The sequence below is a fragment of the Oncorhynchus nerka genome, linkage group LG7 (assembly GCF_034236695.1).
Source record: "Oncorhynchus nerka isolate Pitt River linkage group LG7, Oner_Uvic_2.0, whole genome shotgun sequence".
NCBI classification, from domain to species: domain Eukaryota; kingdom Metazoa; phylum Chordata; class Actinopteri; order Salmoniformes; family Salmonidae; genus Oncorhynchus; species Oncorhynchus nerka.
In genome coordinates this window covers 84,474,103-84,489,564 of record NC_088402.1, presented here as the reverse complement: position 1 = coordinate 84,489,564, position 15,462 = coordinate 84,474,103, and the positions used below count along the sequence as shown (strand labels likewise).

Here is a 15,462-nt window from a genome sequence, read left to right as displayed (position 1 = left end):
ATTGTAAGGAATTCTAGGTTAGGTGAACAAAAGGACTTGAGTTCCTGTATGTTGTTATGATCACACCACGACTCGTTAATCATAAGGCAAACACCCCAGCCCTTCTTCTTACCAGAGAGATGTTTGTTTCTGTCGGGCGATGTGTGAAGATACCAGGTGGCTGTACGGACTGTACCAGGTGGCTGTACCGATAACATATCCCGAGTGAGCCATGTTTCCGTGGAGCAGAGAATGTTGCAATCTCTGATATTTCTCTGGAAGGCAAACCTTGCTCGGATTTTGTATACCTTGTTGTCAAGAGACTGGACATTAGCGAGTAGTATACTTGGGAGCGGTGGGCGATGTGCCCGTCTACGCAGCCTGACCAGAAGACCGCTCCGTCTGCCCCTTCTGCGGCGCCATTGTTTTGGGTCGCCTGCTGAGATCCGATCCACTGTCCTGGGTGGTGGACCAAACAGAGGATCCGCTTCGGGAAAGTCGTATTCCTGGTCATAATGTTGGTAAGTTGACATTGCACTTATATCCAATAGTTTCTCTTGGCTGTATGTAATAAGACTCAAGATGTCCTGGGGTAACAGTGTATGAAATAATACATTAAAAAAACGAAATACTGCATAGTTTCCTAAGAACGCAAAGCGAGGCGGTCATCTCTGTCGGCGCCGGATGTAACACAACTATCAATTGTGATAATGTGCTCATATAAGTATGAATTCCTGCATATAGCAATGAACTATACATTTTTACAGTGTTTTGTCTTGCGTTACAACACAAGAGAGGAAACGTATGTCAGTTGAAGAGAACAAACCACTGACTCATTGGTTTAAATGTAAAATGTGCAGTTCAATGCTTTTTGTATTCAAACTTTATAGGGTATTGGCCAGTACGTGGGGAAGGACCAATAGAAACACGAAGCCTTTATGTAGTGAACTTTACACTGCATAAAACTGTCCAAGACCTTTTGTACAGTGACACAAAACACAGTTACAGGTGTTGCCAACTGTAAACATTGGCAAGAGGCCAATCTGAAGCACAGGTCATTGAACCGATACCAGGCTAAAGATTATTCAGATTATCTCTCTGTTCCTGTGTTGGGTCTTTGCTGACTTTGTTTTAAATCTCATCAACAGATCACTATTAATTCATTGAATGGGAAATGATTTAACTGAAATGGTGAAACTGAATTATTTATGATAAACCACACTCAGCCCCACCTTAATAAAACACTCAGCCCCGCCTTAATAAAACACTCAGCCCCGCCTTAATAAAACACTCAGCCTCGCCTTAATAAAACACTCAGCCCCACCTTAATAAAACACTCAGCTTCGCCTTTAAAATATTTGCTTGGAAACTGTGGTCTGCCTCTACTATGTGTAGTTTGGCTCAGAGCTTTCTATACTCATTGGCATTCACATAGAGTGGTGTAGGAGGCACCTTGTTACTGACGAAGCAAACACACAGAGCTATTGCCTAATCACCCCAACAGGTTGTTCCTCATTCTTTATCTCCTTGTCTGCAGTTCAATTCAGTGTTTTAACGAGGGTGTAATAAAGAGGAACATATCTCAGGATGAAGACAGGCATAGTGACCTTAATTAAATTATGATCAGACCGTGATATAATTTAGTCACTGATCTGCAAGGAATGTGTTGTGCAGGCTTGGCGCTACTATTCTTCTGTTTCTCAAGATACCTAGCTCCTCCCCCAAGGCGGTCCTGTCCTCTACATAAGAAGAGCTCCATAGGCAGGTAGCTCTGTTGAGTGACTGTTGTGTATAAGCACAAGCGGTCTCTCTTTTTAGCCCAGGGTAAGGTGTAAGAGCTCCGATCGAAGATGTCTCTTATGGAAGGTCTTCTCCTCCAGGCTCCAAGCACGGTTACACTGCTGGGAGCTGTGCTGTTTCTGCTCGTCCTCTACCTCCTCTCCTCTAGTTCCAGCTCTGAGGAACATGGGAAGGAGCCTCCAGGACCGAGGCCGCTGCCCCTGCTTGGTAACATGCTCCAGCTGGATCTCAAAAGGCCCTACCAGACCCTCTGTGAGGTGAGATACTAATAAGTCAAAGGCTTGCTTGCTTGAACTATTCATTTTCAAGTACCTCCTTTCAAGATATTGAATCACAGTACCCAGCTAGCACATTTGGTTTATTGGAAGTTGTGGGAAAGTATGTTTGTTGTTTCACATTATTTGTGGGAATGAAGCCATACGTTTCCTGACCGGTAAAAATAATGTTGTTTTTTAACCCTTGTGTAGTCTTAACATTCTGTATACTCCCCTTATCCTAAAGGTTAAAAAGGTCCCGTCTTAACTAAACCTCTAAAATAAAGCAGATCAATTGAATTTTAAACCCCAAATCTATTTTGCATGAAGAAACAAGCTGTCATTCATCATAAACTTTGTGAACATCTGTGTTCTTCCTCTTCACAATGCAGAAAGACTGATCAGTGGACACCACTCATTTTATTACATCACACCCGTCATCATTGTTTTCTTTACTAAAGTACAGCTTTATTATTATTATTATTAGCTAAAGGTACTGCATAGGTGTTAACTTATTTTGTTTAGCAAGAGATAGAACTTGTATAGTCTAAGAAAGTAGCAGAAATGTGCAGAAAGTAGATTTGAATGCATTTTATTGAAGGGAAACAACAACAGTCTTGAGCTGTTTTGGAAACATAGTGATATATTCTTATATTCTGTACAATGAGGAGTTCAACTACAAAATACTAGTCTTCTCCCATTTGTTTAACCATTGCCCCCACCCACAAGGTGTATAAACAACAACAATAAAAAATAACAAAATAATATAATAGATACAAAACAAATACTGTACATGAGGAACATAAATCAATCAACTCTAACTGCTCCAGGAGCACCCGCCTCTTGTTCTGCTTATCAGGCATCCAGGTAGGGTTGATCTTGTTCATATCACAAAGGCATTGTATGAGGACACATCAATGTTATGGAAGAAGACCAGGGGCCAGCGGACAGTCATCCTCCTGCAGCTGTAAGTTCCAATCACCTTGTCCAGGTTGTCCACGTCTCCTTTGTTGTGGTTGTAGTCCAGGATGATGGCTGGCTTCCTCTACTCCCGATCACTGATCTCAGCAGTTTTGTGCATTGTGCTCAGGAGGACCACATTCTTGTTCCTCTTTGGGAGGTAAGAAACTAGAGTGGTGGTGGGGTGAAGGGAAACTTTGATGAGAAGGCCTCTCCTCCCCTTGTTGTGAGGAGTGCAGGGTGGAGCTTAGGCTTGTGGAAGGCCTCTCTCCCCCTTGTTGTGAGGAGTGCAGGGTGGAGCTTAGGCTTGTAGAAGGCCTCTCTCCCCCTTGTTGCGAGAAGTGCAGGGTGGAGCTTAGGCTTGTAGAAGGCCTTTCTCCCCCTTGTTGTGAGGAGTGCAGGGTGGAGCTTAGGCTTGTGGAAGGCCTCTCTCCCCCTTGTTGTGAGGAGTGCAGGGTGGAGCTTAGGCTTGTAGAAGGCCTCTCCTCCCCTTGTTGTGAGGAGTGCAGGGTGGAGCTTAGGCTTGTAGAAGGCCTCTCCTCCCCTTGTTGCGAGAAGTGCAGGGTGGAGCTTAGGCTTGTAGAAGGCCTCTCTCCCCCTTGTTGCGAGAAGTGCAGGGTGGAGCTTAGGCTTGTAGAAGGCCTCTCTCCCCCTTGTTGTGAGGAGTGCAGGGTGGAGCTTAGGCTTGTAGAAGGCCTCTCCTCCCCTTGTTGTGAGGAGTGCAGGGTGGAGCTTAGGCTTGTAGAAGGCCTCTCTCCCCCTTGTTGTGAGGAGTGCAGGGTGGAGCTTAGACTTGTTCTTTCTAACTGTGCCAACCATGGTGATCTTCCTCTTCAGGAGCTGCTGGCTGAGTTCAATCAGTAGCACATATCATCTCAATTTCTCATTGTGTTTGTCTTTGTTGGTTTTGTGGTGTGTAAATGATTTTATTTCTGCCTGGTCAAAAATGACCCTAAGACAATCTTTGTACCCAGGTGGTACAATATTAACAAAAGCAATGTTTCAATTTTTCTAATGTTGGGATCACTTTAGGAAAAGTCATCACATTTCAAGTTGAAAAAATATAAATCAGGGAGTTTTCTCTGTTGTTAAACATAGTGGCAGGTCATTTTGTACCCTTAAGACAACACAGGTTTAAACGTTCTGAGAAGAGAAGTGAACATTTTGAAGAAAATGTTGGTTATTTTTAGTGTTTTTAATTTAAATTTAGCTGAAAGTTTCAAGACTTTTCATAACACTGCTTTGCTTTCTTGAACTTTTTGAGCACAGACAGGACACATGGAATTTCATTTCATAAGGCATTTAATAATGAAACACATTTATTGTTTATTGTGACAGCATCAGTGAGATTCAAACCTGTAACGCCCTGCTCTCTATCAATGGAATTAGTTCACAGCATCACCAGGATGGAGCTAGCATGACATGTTTTTAAAAATCATACAAATCTGTTAATTGTAGCCTATTCAAACAAACCCCATTTCAAAGGAAACAAGCACTCATTAAGATCAGGTGTGGTCAATTAGTGGGTGCAGCCATCACACCTGAACCCACTTAACAAGATAGAGGATAGAGAGAGTTTTGTTGATGCTGAGAATTAAATGTATGTTTTTAAGTAACATTCTTAGAACTTTCTCTGAATGTTATGAAAGTTTTCTGGTGGTTTTTATGGAAAGTTTTCTAAATGTTCTCAGAACATTTTGAGAACATGACTTTAAATAAAACCACAAGGAAACCTGTACGAATCAATATGATGAAGTACTGAAATTCCCACAGAAGTACGTTGTTTCTTAACGCTCTTTGAACAATTTAAGAACACGATTTTTAATAGAACCATGAGGATATCTATGGGAAATGTTATGCTGAAGTACTGAAATTCCCATGAAGAACGTTATTCCTTTAATGTTCTCTAAACTATTTGAGAACATTCCCAATGTTAAACCAGTTTGAGAACGGTCCTAGAACACTACCAACATGGAACTAATTTCTTAAATGGGCTTAGAGTGTTCCAAAGCCAAGGAACTATACAGCACCATTGCCAGACATATGTGGAAGGTTGTTTTAAAAATAACCATATGACAACCACGCTCTCACCAAGCTCTATAGTTCTCAGAACATTATGTGCTAGCTGGGTATTTACATGATCAGTCATTCATTTCTGGAAGGTAACACAATAATCTTGTTTGTCAAACACTGACCTCAGAAGTTCATAGGCTCACATTTTACGAGGCATTTTTATTTGAATGGAAAATATTGTATCTGTTCTAAACCTGGTCTTTTGGCTTATTTTATGTTATACAGCTGTCCAAGAAATATGGCTCGGTGTTCACAGTTCACATTGGACCCAGAAAAGTGGTCGTTCTCGCAGGATACAAGACAGTCAAGCAAGCACTGGTCAACCATGCAGAGGAGTTTGGGGACAGGGGCATCAATCATTTGTTTAGTGACTTAAACAAAGGACACGGTAATGTCAGATAACTGATTCTCAGGCCTACTACGTTGCAAACCTTGACAATGGACAGTTAAGCAGGCATGCTTGGTGCCATGCTGTAAAAACCAACAACAGTATACAGTACCAGTCTTTCAACAGTTTTCCTTCATTTCTTTTACTATGTTCTACATTGTAGAATAATAGTGAAGACATCAAAACTATGAAATAACACATATGGAATCATGTAGTAACCAAAAAGGTGTTAAAAAAAGAGATTATTCAAAGTAGCCACCCTTTTCCTTGATGACACCTTTGCATACTCTTTGCATTCTCTCAACCAGCTTCACCTGGAATGCTTTTCCAACAGTCTTGAAGGAGTTCCCACATATGTTGAGCAATTGTTGGCTGCTTTTCCTTCACTCTTCGGTCCAACTCATCCCAAACCATCTCAATTGAGTTGAGGTCGGGTGACTGTGGAGGCCATGTGATGCGGCACTCCATCACTCTCCTTCTTGGTCAAATAGCCCTTACACAGCCTGGAAGTGGGTTTTGTCATTGTCCTGTTGAAAAACAAATGATAGTCCCGCTAAGCTTAAACCAGATGGGATGGCATATCGCTGCAGAATGCTGTGGTAGCCATGCTGGTTAAGTGTGCCTTGAATTCTAAATAAATAACTGACAGTGTCACCAGCAAAGCACCCACACACACTCACACCTCCTCCTCCATGCTTCACGGTGGGAACCACGCATGCGGGAAATCATCCATTCACCTGGAACCAAACATCTCAAATCTGGAATCAGACCAAAGAAATGATTTCTACTGGTTTAATGTCCATTGCTCGTGTTTCTTTGCCCAAGCAAGTTTTTTCTTATTATTGGTGTCCTTTAGTAGTGGTTTCTTTTCAGCAAATCGACCATGAAGGGCTGATTCAGGCAGTCTCCTCTGAACAGTTGCTGTTTAGATGTGTCTGTTACATAAACTCTGTGGAGCATTTATTTGGTCTGCAATTTCTGCGGCTGGTACCTCTGCAACAGCGGTAACTCTAGGTCTTACTTTCCTGTGCTGGTGCTTATGAGAGACAGTCTCATCATAGCACTTGATGGTTTTTGCGACTGCACTTGAAGAAATGTTTCGTATTGACTGTCATTTCTCCTTGCTTATTTGAGCTGTTCCTGCCATAATAAGGACTTGGTATTTCACCAAATAGGGCTGTCTTCTGTATACCACCCATACCATGTCACAACACAACTGATTGGCTCAAACTTATTAAGAAGGAAAGAAATTCTACAAATGAACTTTTAACAAGGCACGCTTGTTAATTGAATTGCATTCCAGGTGACTACCTCATGAAGCTGGTTGAGAGAATACCAAGAGTGTGCAAAACTGTCAGCAAGGCAAAGGGTGGCTACTTTGAAGAATCTCAAATATAAAATGTATTTAGATTTGTTTAACACTTTTTTGGATCCTACATGATTCCATATGTGCTATTTCACAGTTATGAAGTCTTCACTATTATTCTAGAATGTAGAAAATAGTACAAATAAAGAAAAACCGTTGAATGAGTAGGTGTGTCCAACCTTTTAACTGGTTCTGTACATGATGCTCTTCTGTGTTCAACCGACTCTAACAACCCCAAATATCTTACAAATATTTTATTTTCTCCTGACTTCATAAAAATATGAAGAAAAAAAACAGATTTAGTTTGAAACCTCCTACTTCCATTAATCTGTGCTTCTTAAAATTGATTTGTATTCCTTTAAGAATTTCACTCAACTACTACATCAGAACAATATTGTTCTACTCTATTTTTTAATAGGTATTGTATTTGCCAATGGAGATTCATGGAAAGAGATGAGACGCTTTGCCCTTACAAACCTTAGGGACTTTGGAATGGGCAAGAAAGCGAGCGAGGAGAAGATCATTGAGGAAGTTCAGTACTTGATTGAAGTGTTTGAAGAACACAAGGGTAAAGTTATTATATCAATAACACAATCAAAATAAGTCTTCATCTTTTCTCAGTTTTTCTCATTTCGGTTGTGTTTTTTGCTCTTTGTCACAGGTAAAGCATTTGACACAACCCAGGCAATGAATTACGCTGTTTCCAACATCATCTGCAGCATTGTGTACGGCAGCAGGTTTGACTACTCTGATCCACGGTTCCGACGCTCGGTGGATCAAGCCAATGAGTCCATCCGACTCGGAGGATCTATTTCAATACAGGTACGATACAGTGCTAATCATGTTTACTTTGAGAACAATGAGACACACTAGATTCAATTAGTCCAAGTATAATATATACAGACAAAATAGAAGCTCATTTTTGCTTTGCTTTTTATTTAAAGTTGTACAACATGTTCCCATGGTTGGGCCCCTTGCTGAAGAACAAGACACTTATCTTGAAAAATATTGCCGACAACAAGGGGGAGATGAAGGAGCTGGTGAGGGGGCTGAAGGAGACTCTCAACCCGCAGATGTGTAGAGGCTTTGTGGACTCGTTCCTTGTCCGAAAACAGACCCTGGAGGTATATAAAGCGGTATTACAGTTATAAGCATGTCATTTCTTGGAGTGAATAACTAGGGGGTCCAGGGGGAGATGATTTAGAAATAACTGCTCTTGTTTACTGAAACATGTTTGTTTATGTATTAAAAGGAATCAGGCAACATGAACTCTCATTACCACACTGAGAATCTCATACAGACTGTGGCCAACCTGTTTGCTGCTGGTACCGACACCACAGGGACAACCCTGCGCTGGGGTCTGCTGCTCATGGCCAAGTACCCCGATATACAGGGTAAGGGTTGATACTCACACACTCACCTGACAAACACACCTCATACAGTGCATTTGGAAAGTATTCAGACCCCTTCACTTTTTCCACATTTTGTTACGTTACAGCCTTATTATAAAATTGATAAAATTGTTTTTATTTCTCATCAATCTACACACAATACCCCAAAATCACAAAGCAAAAACAGGTTTTTAGAAATGTTTGCAAAAAACTGAAATATCACAGACTATGCTCTGTACTTTGTTGAAGCACCTTTGGCAGCGGCTACAGCCTTGAGTCTTCTTGGGCATGACGCTACAAGCTTCGCACACCTGTATTTTGGGAGTTTCTTCCATTCTTCTCTGCAGATCCTCTCAAGCTCTGTCAGGTTGGATGGGGAGCGTCGGTGCACAGCTATTTTCAGGCCTCAAGTGCGGGCTCTGGCTGGGCCAATCAAGGACTTTCAGAGACTTGTCGCGAAGCCACATCTGCATTGTCTTGGCTGTCTGCTTTGGGCTGTTGTCCAGTTGGAAGGTGAACCTTCGCCCCCAGTCTGAGGTCCTGAGCACCCTGGAGCAGGTTTTCATCAAGGATCTCTCTGTACTTTGCTCCATTCATCTTTGCCTCGATCCTGACTAATTTCCCTGTCGCTCAAAAACATCCCCACAGAATGGCGCTGCCACCACCATGCTTCACTGTAGGGATGGTTGTGGCCAGGTGATGAGAGGTGTCTGTTTTCTTCCAGACGTGACACTTCGCATTCAGGTCAAAGAGTTATTGGTTTCATCAGACCAGAGAATCTTGTTTCTCATGGTCTGAGAGTCCTTTAGGTGCATTTTTGGCAAACTCCAAGCAGGCTGTCATGTGCCTTTGTCTGTCACTAGCAGCATCATATTAAAGTTCTGAGTATCTGTATATGTACTTGGCAAATAAAGGTGATTCTGATTTGAAGGACCTTTGTACAGAAAGTGTATGATTGCAGTTATCTAAGACAATTGCGGTTTTACTCGCTGTAAACATTGGCAAATGTCCCACCTGAACCACAGGTCTTTGAATTGAATCCAAGTGAATTAACAGATACAGACTGAAGATCATTCAGATTTTATAGTAACTTCATCCCCTCCTCTTCCTTTTTATTCCAGACCGGGTCCAAGAGGAGATAAGCAGAGTCATAGGAAGTCGTCAGGCCTTGGTAGAGGACAGGAAGAACCTGCCCTACACTGATGCAGTGATCCATGAGACCCAAAGACTGGCCAACATTGTACCCATGTCCATCCCTCACACCACCAGCCAAGACATCACCTTCCAGGGATACTTCATCAAAAAGGGGACTGATGTGTTACCTCTGCTGACGTCTGTCCTACGAGATGAGAGCGAATGGAAGAGCCCTCACACCTTTAACCCCGACCACTTTCTGGATGAGGAAGGTCGATTCGTCAAGAAGGATGCCTTCATGCCCTTCTCTGCAGGTGGGTCCCACTGTGTGTTTCCTTATTAACACGATCATTCTGACATCTTTCTATGGTGGTCAATTAACTCATTCTGATATCCTTCTATGGTGGTCAATTAACTCATTCTGATATCCTTCTATGGTGGTCAATTAACTAATTCTGATATAATTCTATGGTGCTGAATTAACTAAATCTGATGTCCTTCTATGGTGCTGATTTAACTAAATCTGATGTCCTTCTATGTTGCTCAATTAACTAAATCTGATATGCTCATTGCTTTGGCTCAAAGAAAGTTGAGGGGATGGAAATGACGTTGAAGCAATGTGGAATAGACATTGAATTGACGTCTGTGCCCAGTGGGAATATTGATATTTGTCAATTATAGGAACCTACAGTCACACATCCATTGTCTCGGAGAGAGTCTGGCCAGGATGGAGCTCTTCCTTTTCTATTGTCCTCATGCTGTCTTCCTCATCTTCCTCTTCCAGGTCGTAGGGTGTGTCTAGGAGAGAGTCTGGTCAGGATTACATTTACATTACATTTAAGTCATTTAGCAGACGCTCTTATCCAGAGCGACTTACAAATTGGTGCGTTCACCTTATGACATCCAGTGGAACAGCCACTTTACAATAGTGCATCTAAATCTTTTAAGGGGGGTGAGAAGGATTACTTTATCCTATCCTAGGTATTCCTTAAAGAGGTGGGGTTTCAGGTGTCTCCGGAAGGTGGTGATTGACTCCGCTGTCCTGGCGTCGTGAGGGAGTTTGTTCCACCATTGGGGGGCCAGAGCAGCGAACAGTTTTGACTGGGCTGAGCGGGAACTGTACTTCCTCAGTGGTAGGGAGGCGAGCAGGCCAGAGGTGGATGAACGCAGTGCCCTTGTTTGGGTGTAGGGCCTGATCAGAGCCTGGAGGTACTGAGGTGCCGTTCCCCTCACAGCTCCGTAGGCAAGCACCATGGTCTTGTAGCGGATGCGAGCTTCAACTGGAAGCCAGTGGAGAGAGCGGAGGAGCGGGGTGACGTGAGAGAACTTGGGAAGGTTGAACACCAGACGGGCTGCGGCGTTCTGGATGAGTTGTAGGGGTTTAATGGCACAGGCAGGGAGCCCAGCCAACAGCGAGTTGCAGTAATCCAGACGGGAGATGACAAGTGCCTGGATTAGGACCTGCGCCGCTTCCTGTGTGAGGCAGGGTCGTACTCTGCGGATGTTGTAGAGCATGAACCTACAGGAACGGGCCACCGCCTTGATGTTAGTTGAGAACGACAGGGTGTTGTCCAGGATCACGCCAAGGTTCTTAGTGCTCTGGGAGGAGGACACAATGGAGTTGTCAACCGTGATGGCGAGATCATGGAACGGGCAGTCCTTCCCGGGAGGAAGAGCAGCTCCGTCTTGCCGAGGTTCAGCTTGAGGTGGTGGTCCGTCATCCACACTGATATGTCTGCCAGACATGCAGAGATGCGATTCGCCACCTGGTCATCAGAAGGGGGAAAGGAGAAGATTAATTGTGTGTCGTCTGCATAGCAATGATAGGAGAGACCATGTGAGGTTATGACAGAGCCAAGTGACTTGGTGTATAGCGAGAATAGGAGAGGGCCTAGAACAGAGCCCTGGGGACGCCAGTGGTGAGAGCGCGTGGTGAGGAGACAGATTCTCGCCACGCCACCTGGTAGGAGCGACCTGTCAGGTAGGACGCAATCCAAGCGTGGGCCGCGCCGGAGATGCCCAACTCGGAGAGGGTGGAGAGGAGGATCTGATGGTTCACAGTATCGAAGGCAGCCGATAGGTCTAGAAGGATGAGAGCAGAGGAGAGAGAGTTAGCTTTAGCAGTGCGGAGCGCCTCCGTGATACAGAGAAGAGCAGTCTCAGTTGAATGACTAGTCTTGAAACCTGACTGATTTGGATCAAGAAGGTCATTCTGAGAGAGATAGCGGGAGAGCTGGCCAAGGACGGCACGTTCAAGAGTTTTGGAGAGAAAAGAAAGAAGGGATACTGGTCTGTAGTTGTTGACAGGAGGGATCGAGTGTAGGTTTTTTCAGAAGGGGGTGCAACTCTCGCTCTCTTGAAGACGGAAGGGGACGTAGCCAGCGGTCAGGGATGAGTTGATGAGCGAGGTGAGGTAAGGGAGAAGGTCTCCGGAAATGGTCTGGAGAAGAGAGGAGGGGATAGGGTCAAGCGGGCAGGTTGTTGGGCGGCCGGCCGTCACAAGACGCGAGATTTCATCTGGAGAGAGGGGAGAAAGAGGTCAGAGCACAGGGTAGGGCAGTGTGAGCAGAACCAGCGGTGTCGTTTGACTTAGCAAACGAGGATCGGATGTCGTCGACCTTCTTTTCAAAATGGTTGACGAAGTCATCTGCAGAGAGGGAGGAGGGGGAGGGGGAGGAGGATTCAGGAGGGAGGAGAAGGTGGCAAAGAGCTTCCTAGGGTTAGAGGCAGATGCTTGGAATTTAGAGTGGTAGAAAGTGGCTTTAGCAGCAGAGACAGAAGAGGAAAATGTAGAGAGGAGGGAGTGAAAGGATGCCAGGTCCGCAGGGAGGCGAGTTTTCCTCCATTTCCGCTCGGCTGCTGGGAGCCCTGTTCTGTGAGCTCGCAATGAGTCGTCGAGCCACGGAGCGGGAGGGGAGGACCGAGCCGGCCTGGAGGATAGGGGACATAGAGAGTCAAAGGATGCAGAAAGGGAGGAGAGGAGGGTTGAGGAGGCAGAATCAGGAGATAGGTTGGAGAAGGTTTGAGCAGAGGGAAGAGATGATAGGATGGAAGAGGAGAGAGTAGCGGGGGAGAGAGAGCGAAGGTTGGGACGATGCGATACCATCCGAGTAGGGGCAGTGTGGAAAGTGTTGGATGAGAGCGAGAGGGAAAAGGATACAAGGTAGTGGTCGGAGACTTGGAGGGGAGTTGCAATGAGGTTAGTGGAAGAACAGCATCTAGTAAAGATGAGGTCGAGCGTATTGCCTGCCTTGTGAGTAGGGGGGGAAGGTGAGAGGGTGAGGTCAAAAAAGGAGAGGAGTGGAAAGAAGGAGGCAGAGAGGAATGAGTCAAAGGTAGACGTTGGGAGGTTAAAGTCGCCCAGAACTGTGAGAGGTGAGCCGTCCTCAGGAACGAGGATGGAGCTCTTCCTTTTCTATTGTCCTCATGCTGTCTTCCTCATCTTCCTCTTCCAGGTCGTAGGGTGTGTCTAGGAGAGAGTCTGGCCAGGATGGAGCTCTTCCTCTTCTATTGTCCTCATGCTGTCTTCCTCATCTTCCTCTTCCAGGTCGTAGGGTGTGTCTAGGAGAGAGTCTGGTCAGGATGGAGCTCTTCCTTTTCTATTGTCCTCATGCTGTCTTCCTCATCTTCCTCTTCCAGGTCGTAGGGTGTGTCTAGGAGAGAGTCTGGTCAGGATGGAGCACTTCCTTTTCTATTGTCCTAATGCTGTCTTCCTCATCTTCCTCTTCCAGGTCGTAGGGTGTGTCTAGGAGAGAGTCTGGTCAGGATGGAGCTCTTCCATTTTCTATTGTCCTCATGCTGTCTTCCTCATCTTCCTCTTCCAGGTCGTAGGGTGTGTCTAGGAGAGAGTCTGGTCAGGAAGGAGCTCTTCCTTTTCTATTGTCCTCATGCTGTCTTCCTCATCTTCCTCTTCCAGGTCGTAGGGTGTGTCTAGGAGAGAGTCTGGCCAGGATGGAGCTCTTCCTTTTCTATTGTCCTCATGCTGTCTTCCTCATCTTCCTCTTCCAGGTCGTAGGGTGTGTCTCGGAGAGAGTCTGGCCAGGATGGAGCTCTTCCTTTTCTTCACCTCCCTCCTGCAGCACTTTTGTTTCTCTCCTCCTCCCGGGGTAAGAGAGGAGGATCTGGACCTCACACCATCCCTGGGGTTCACCCTCAGTCCTTCACCTCACCAGTTGTGTGCTGTGAGCAGGTTCTGAGATGAAAGTCTGGGTCCAATGTATATTACACACTAAACTCTCAACTTTAGACAAACATACTGCAGGAATATGCTGAAAAACTATTTCGTCACTGCCCATGGACATGAATGATATGAATATATACCTGGCTACAGGGATCTGAGGTTTAAAGTTGATAGGACCAAAATGAACTGAAGCAGCTTTTGTAAACCATTCGGAGGGGTTTTGCTGTCCTAGATGCTGACACCTTTATGATGTCTGAGGGGCATTTGTTTAAAACCATCAATGTTGATCTAGAGACAAACACTCAAACAACCTTTTAGGGATACCCTAGGTGGGGTCCTCAGTGTCCGCAGGAAGTGTACGTTATGATTGAGAAACCAAACTTGGACGTTAGGATCCTATTATTAGACTGCAAGTGCCCTTATCCCCACTGAGGTCCATAGAAGTCATATCCTTACCCACCACTCCAGGGAAAATATTATTGGTTTGTAATTCAAGAATACAGTCCTAAGAACAGTCACATTTGTAATCTGAAAGTCCACAAAATATGGCCTAAAATTGTCATCTAAATGAATAAAAAGTGTAAACTCTAATCTAGTGCCCTCTATACTGCTAGTTGTACAGTCAACACTTTGCACTTTTTTACAGGACAACTCTATGACCTATAGCTCAGTGTTTTTCCACAGGTCCTTCTGACCAAAGAAACTCAGACATCTCAATTTTGTTTTACCAATCGGGGGAAATTATGCAAATGTTTAATATTCTTTTACTTTTTAGTGCTGTCATTAATTTATTGAAAGTGTTAGTGAAGGAAAGGTAGACACATTGTCACTTTTTGAAAGCTTTTCTAAAGATATGAAAATAGGTAACTATGTAGATGTATATGTAGATGATAGTTTATGTATCAGTAGTGTCACTTCAATCAGGGACGGTCTGGGGTGGGGTGGCTGAAACAGTGTCAATCACATCCAAACATGGGGAAACCAGGTGTTTGGTGTCGTTCCAGTTGTCCCATTCCGGTCATCACTATGAGCCATCCTACACTCATCATTCTCATGTGAGATATGTGTTAGCAGTTTAAATACTTACACACCCGTTCCCCCATCCTTCACTTTCCCCTTATTCAAGGATAACTGTATTATATTATAATATATAAATATATATATGTAATAGCTGTATGTTTTTTAAAGTACCGAATCCATTGCTGATGCTGTATATTTAGGTGGAGGAAAATAAATCCAATACAAATTTCAAATAAATAAATACATGAAAATCTTCTTTATTTCAAATGTTATGCATCTTAGAAAAAAGGGTGCCAAAAGGGTTCTTCGGCTGTCCCCATAGGAGAACCCTTTCCAATTTCAGGTAGATCCCTTATGGAAAGAGTTTTACATGGAACCCAAAATGGGGCTTCTACCTGGAACCAAAAAGCGTTCTTCAAAGGGAAGACAGAATAGGTTTGCACGTCATACTTGAGCAAGGGGGACAAAGTTCTCCCCAAATTTGTGGTATCCAATTGGTGAGCCGTGCGTCCTCTGAAACACATCCCAGCCAAGCCCCACTGTTTCTTGACACAATGCCCGCTTAACCCGGAAGCCAGCCGCACCAATGTGTCGGAGGAAACACCGTACACCTGGCAACCGTGTCAGCGTGCATGCACCCAGCCCGCCACAGGAGTCGCTAGAGCGCAATGGGACAAGGAAATCTCTGCCTGCCAAACCCTCTCCTAACCCGGACGACGCTGGGCCAATTGTGAGCCGCCTTATGTGTCTCCCAGTCACGGCCAGCTGTGACACAGCCTGGGATCGAACCTGGGTCTGTAGGGACGCTTCAAGCAATGCAATGCAGTGCCTTAGACCACTGCACCACTCAGGATGCCCCCACAAATTGATTTTAACAAACAATTGGTCCCCCCAAAAATGCGTCCCTCTGTTGAATT

At 44.5% G+C, this 15,462-nt stretch overlaps 1 protein-coding gene across 2 annotated transcripts; it reads left to right on the top strand.

Annotated features, from left to right (window-relative positions):
• Positions 1 to 1,738: 1,738 nt before the first annotated feature.
• On the top strand, positions 1,739 to 14,800 carry LOC115132523 (cytochrome P450 2K1-like). Of its 2 annotated transcripts, none has more exons than XM_029665258.2 (8): positions 1,739 to 2,036; positions 5,292 to 5,454; positions 7,239 to 7,388; positions 7,482 to 7,642; positions 7,765 to 7,944; positions 8,073 to 8,214; positions 9,333 to 9,659; positions 10,130 to 10,260. In XM_029665258.2, exons 1-8 carry the CDS (start codon positions 1,830 to 1,832, stop codon positions 10,243 to 10,245), a joined length of 1,446 nt encoding a protein of 481 aa, XP_029521118.2. In that variant the 5' UTR covers positions 1,739 to 1,829; the 3' UTR covers positions 10,246 to 10,260. The 2 variants fall into 2 exon arrangements, with proteins under 2 accessions (XP_029521118.2, XP_029521116.2); XM_029665256.2 differs by lacking the exon at positions 10,130 to 10,260 and adding an exon at positions 13,354 to 14,800 and having other exon boundaries at positions 1,740 to 2,036.
• Positions 14,801 to 15,462: the final 662 nt, after the last annotated feature.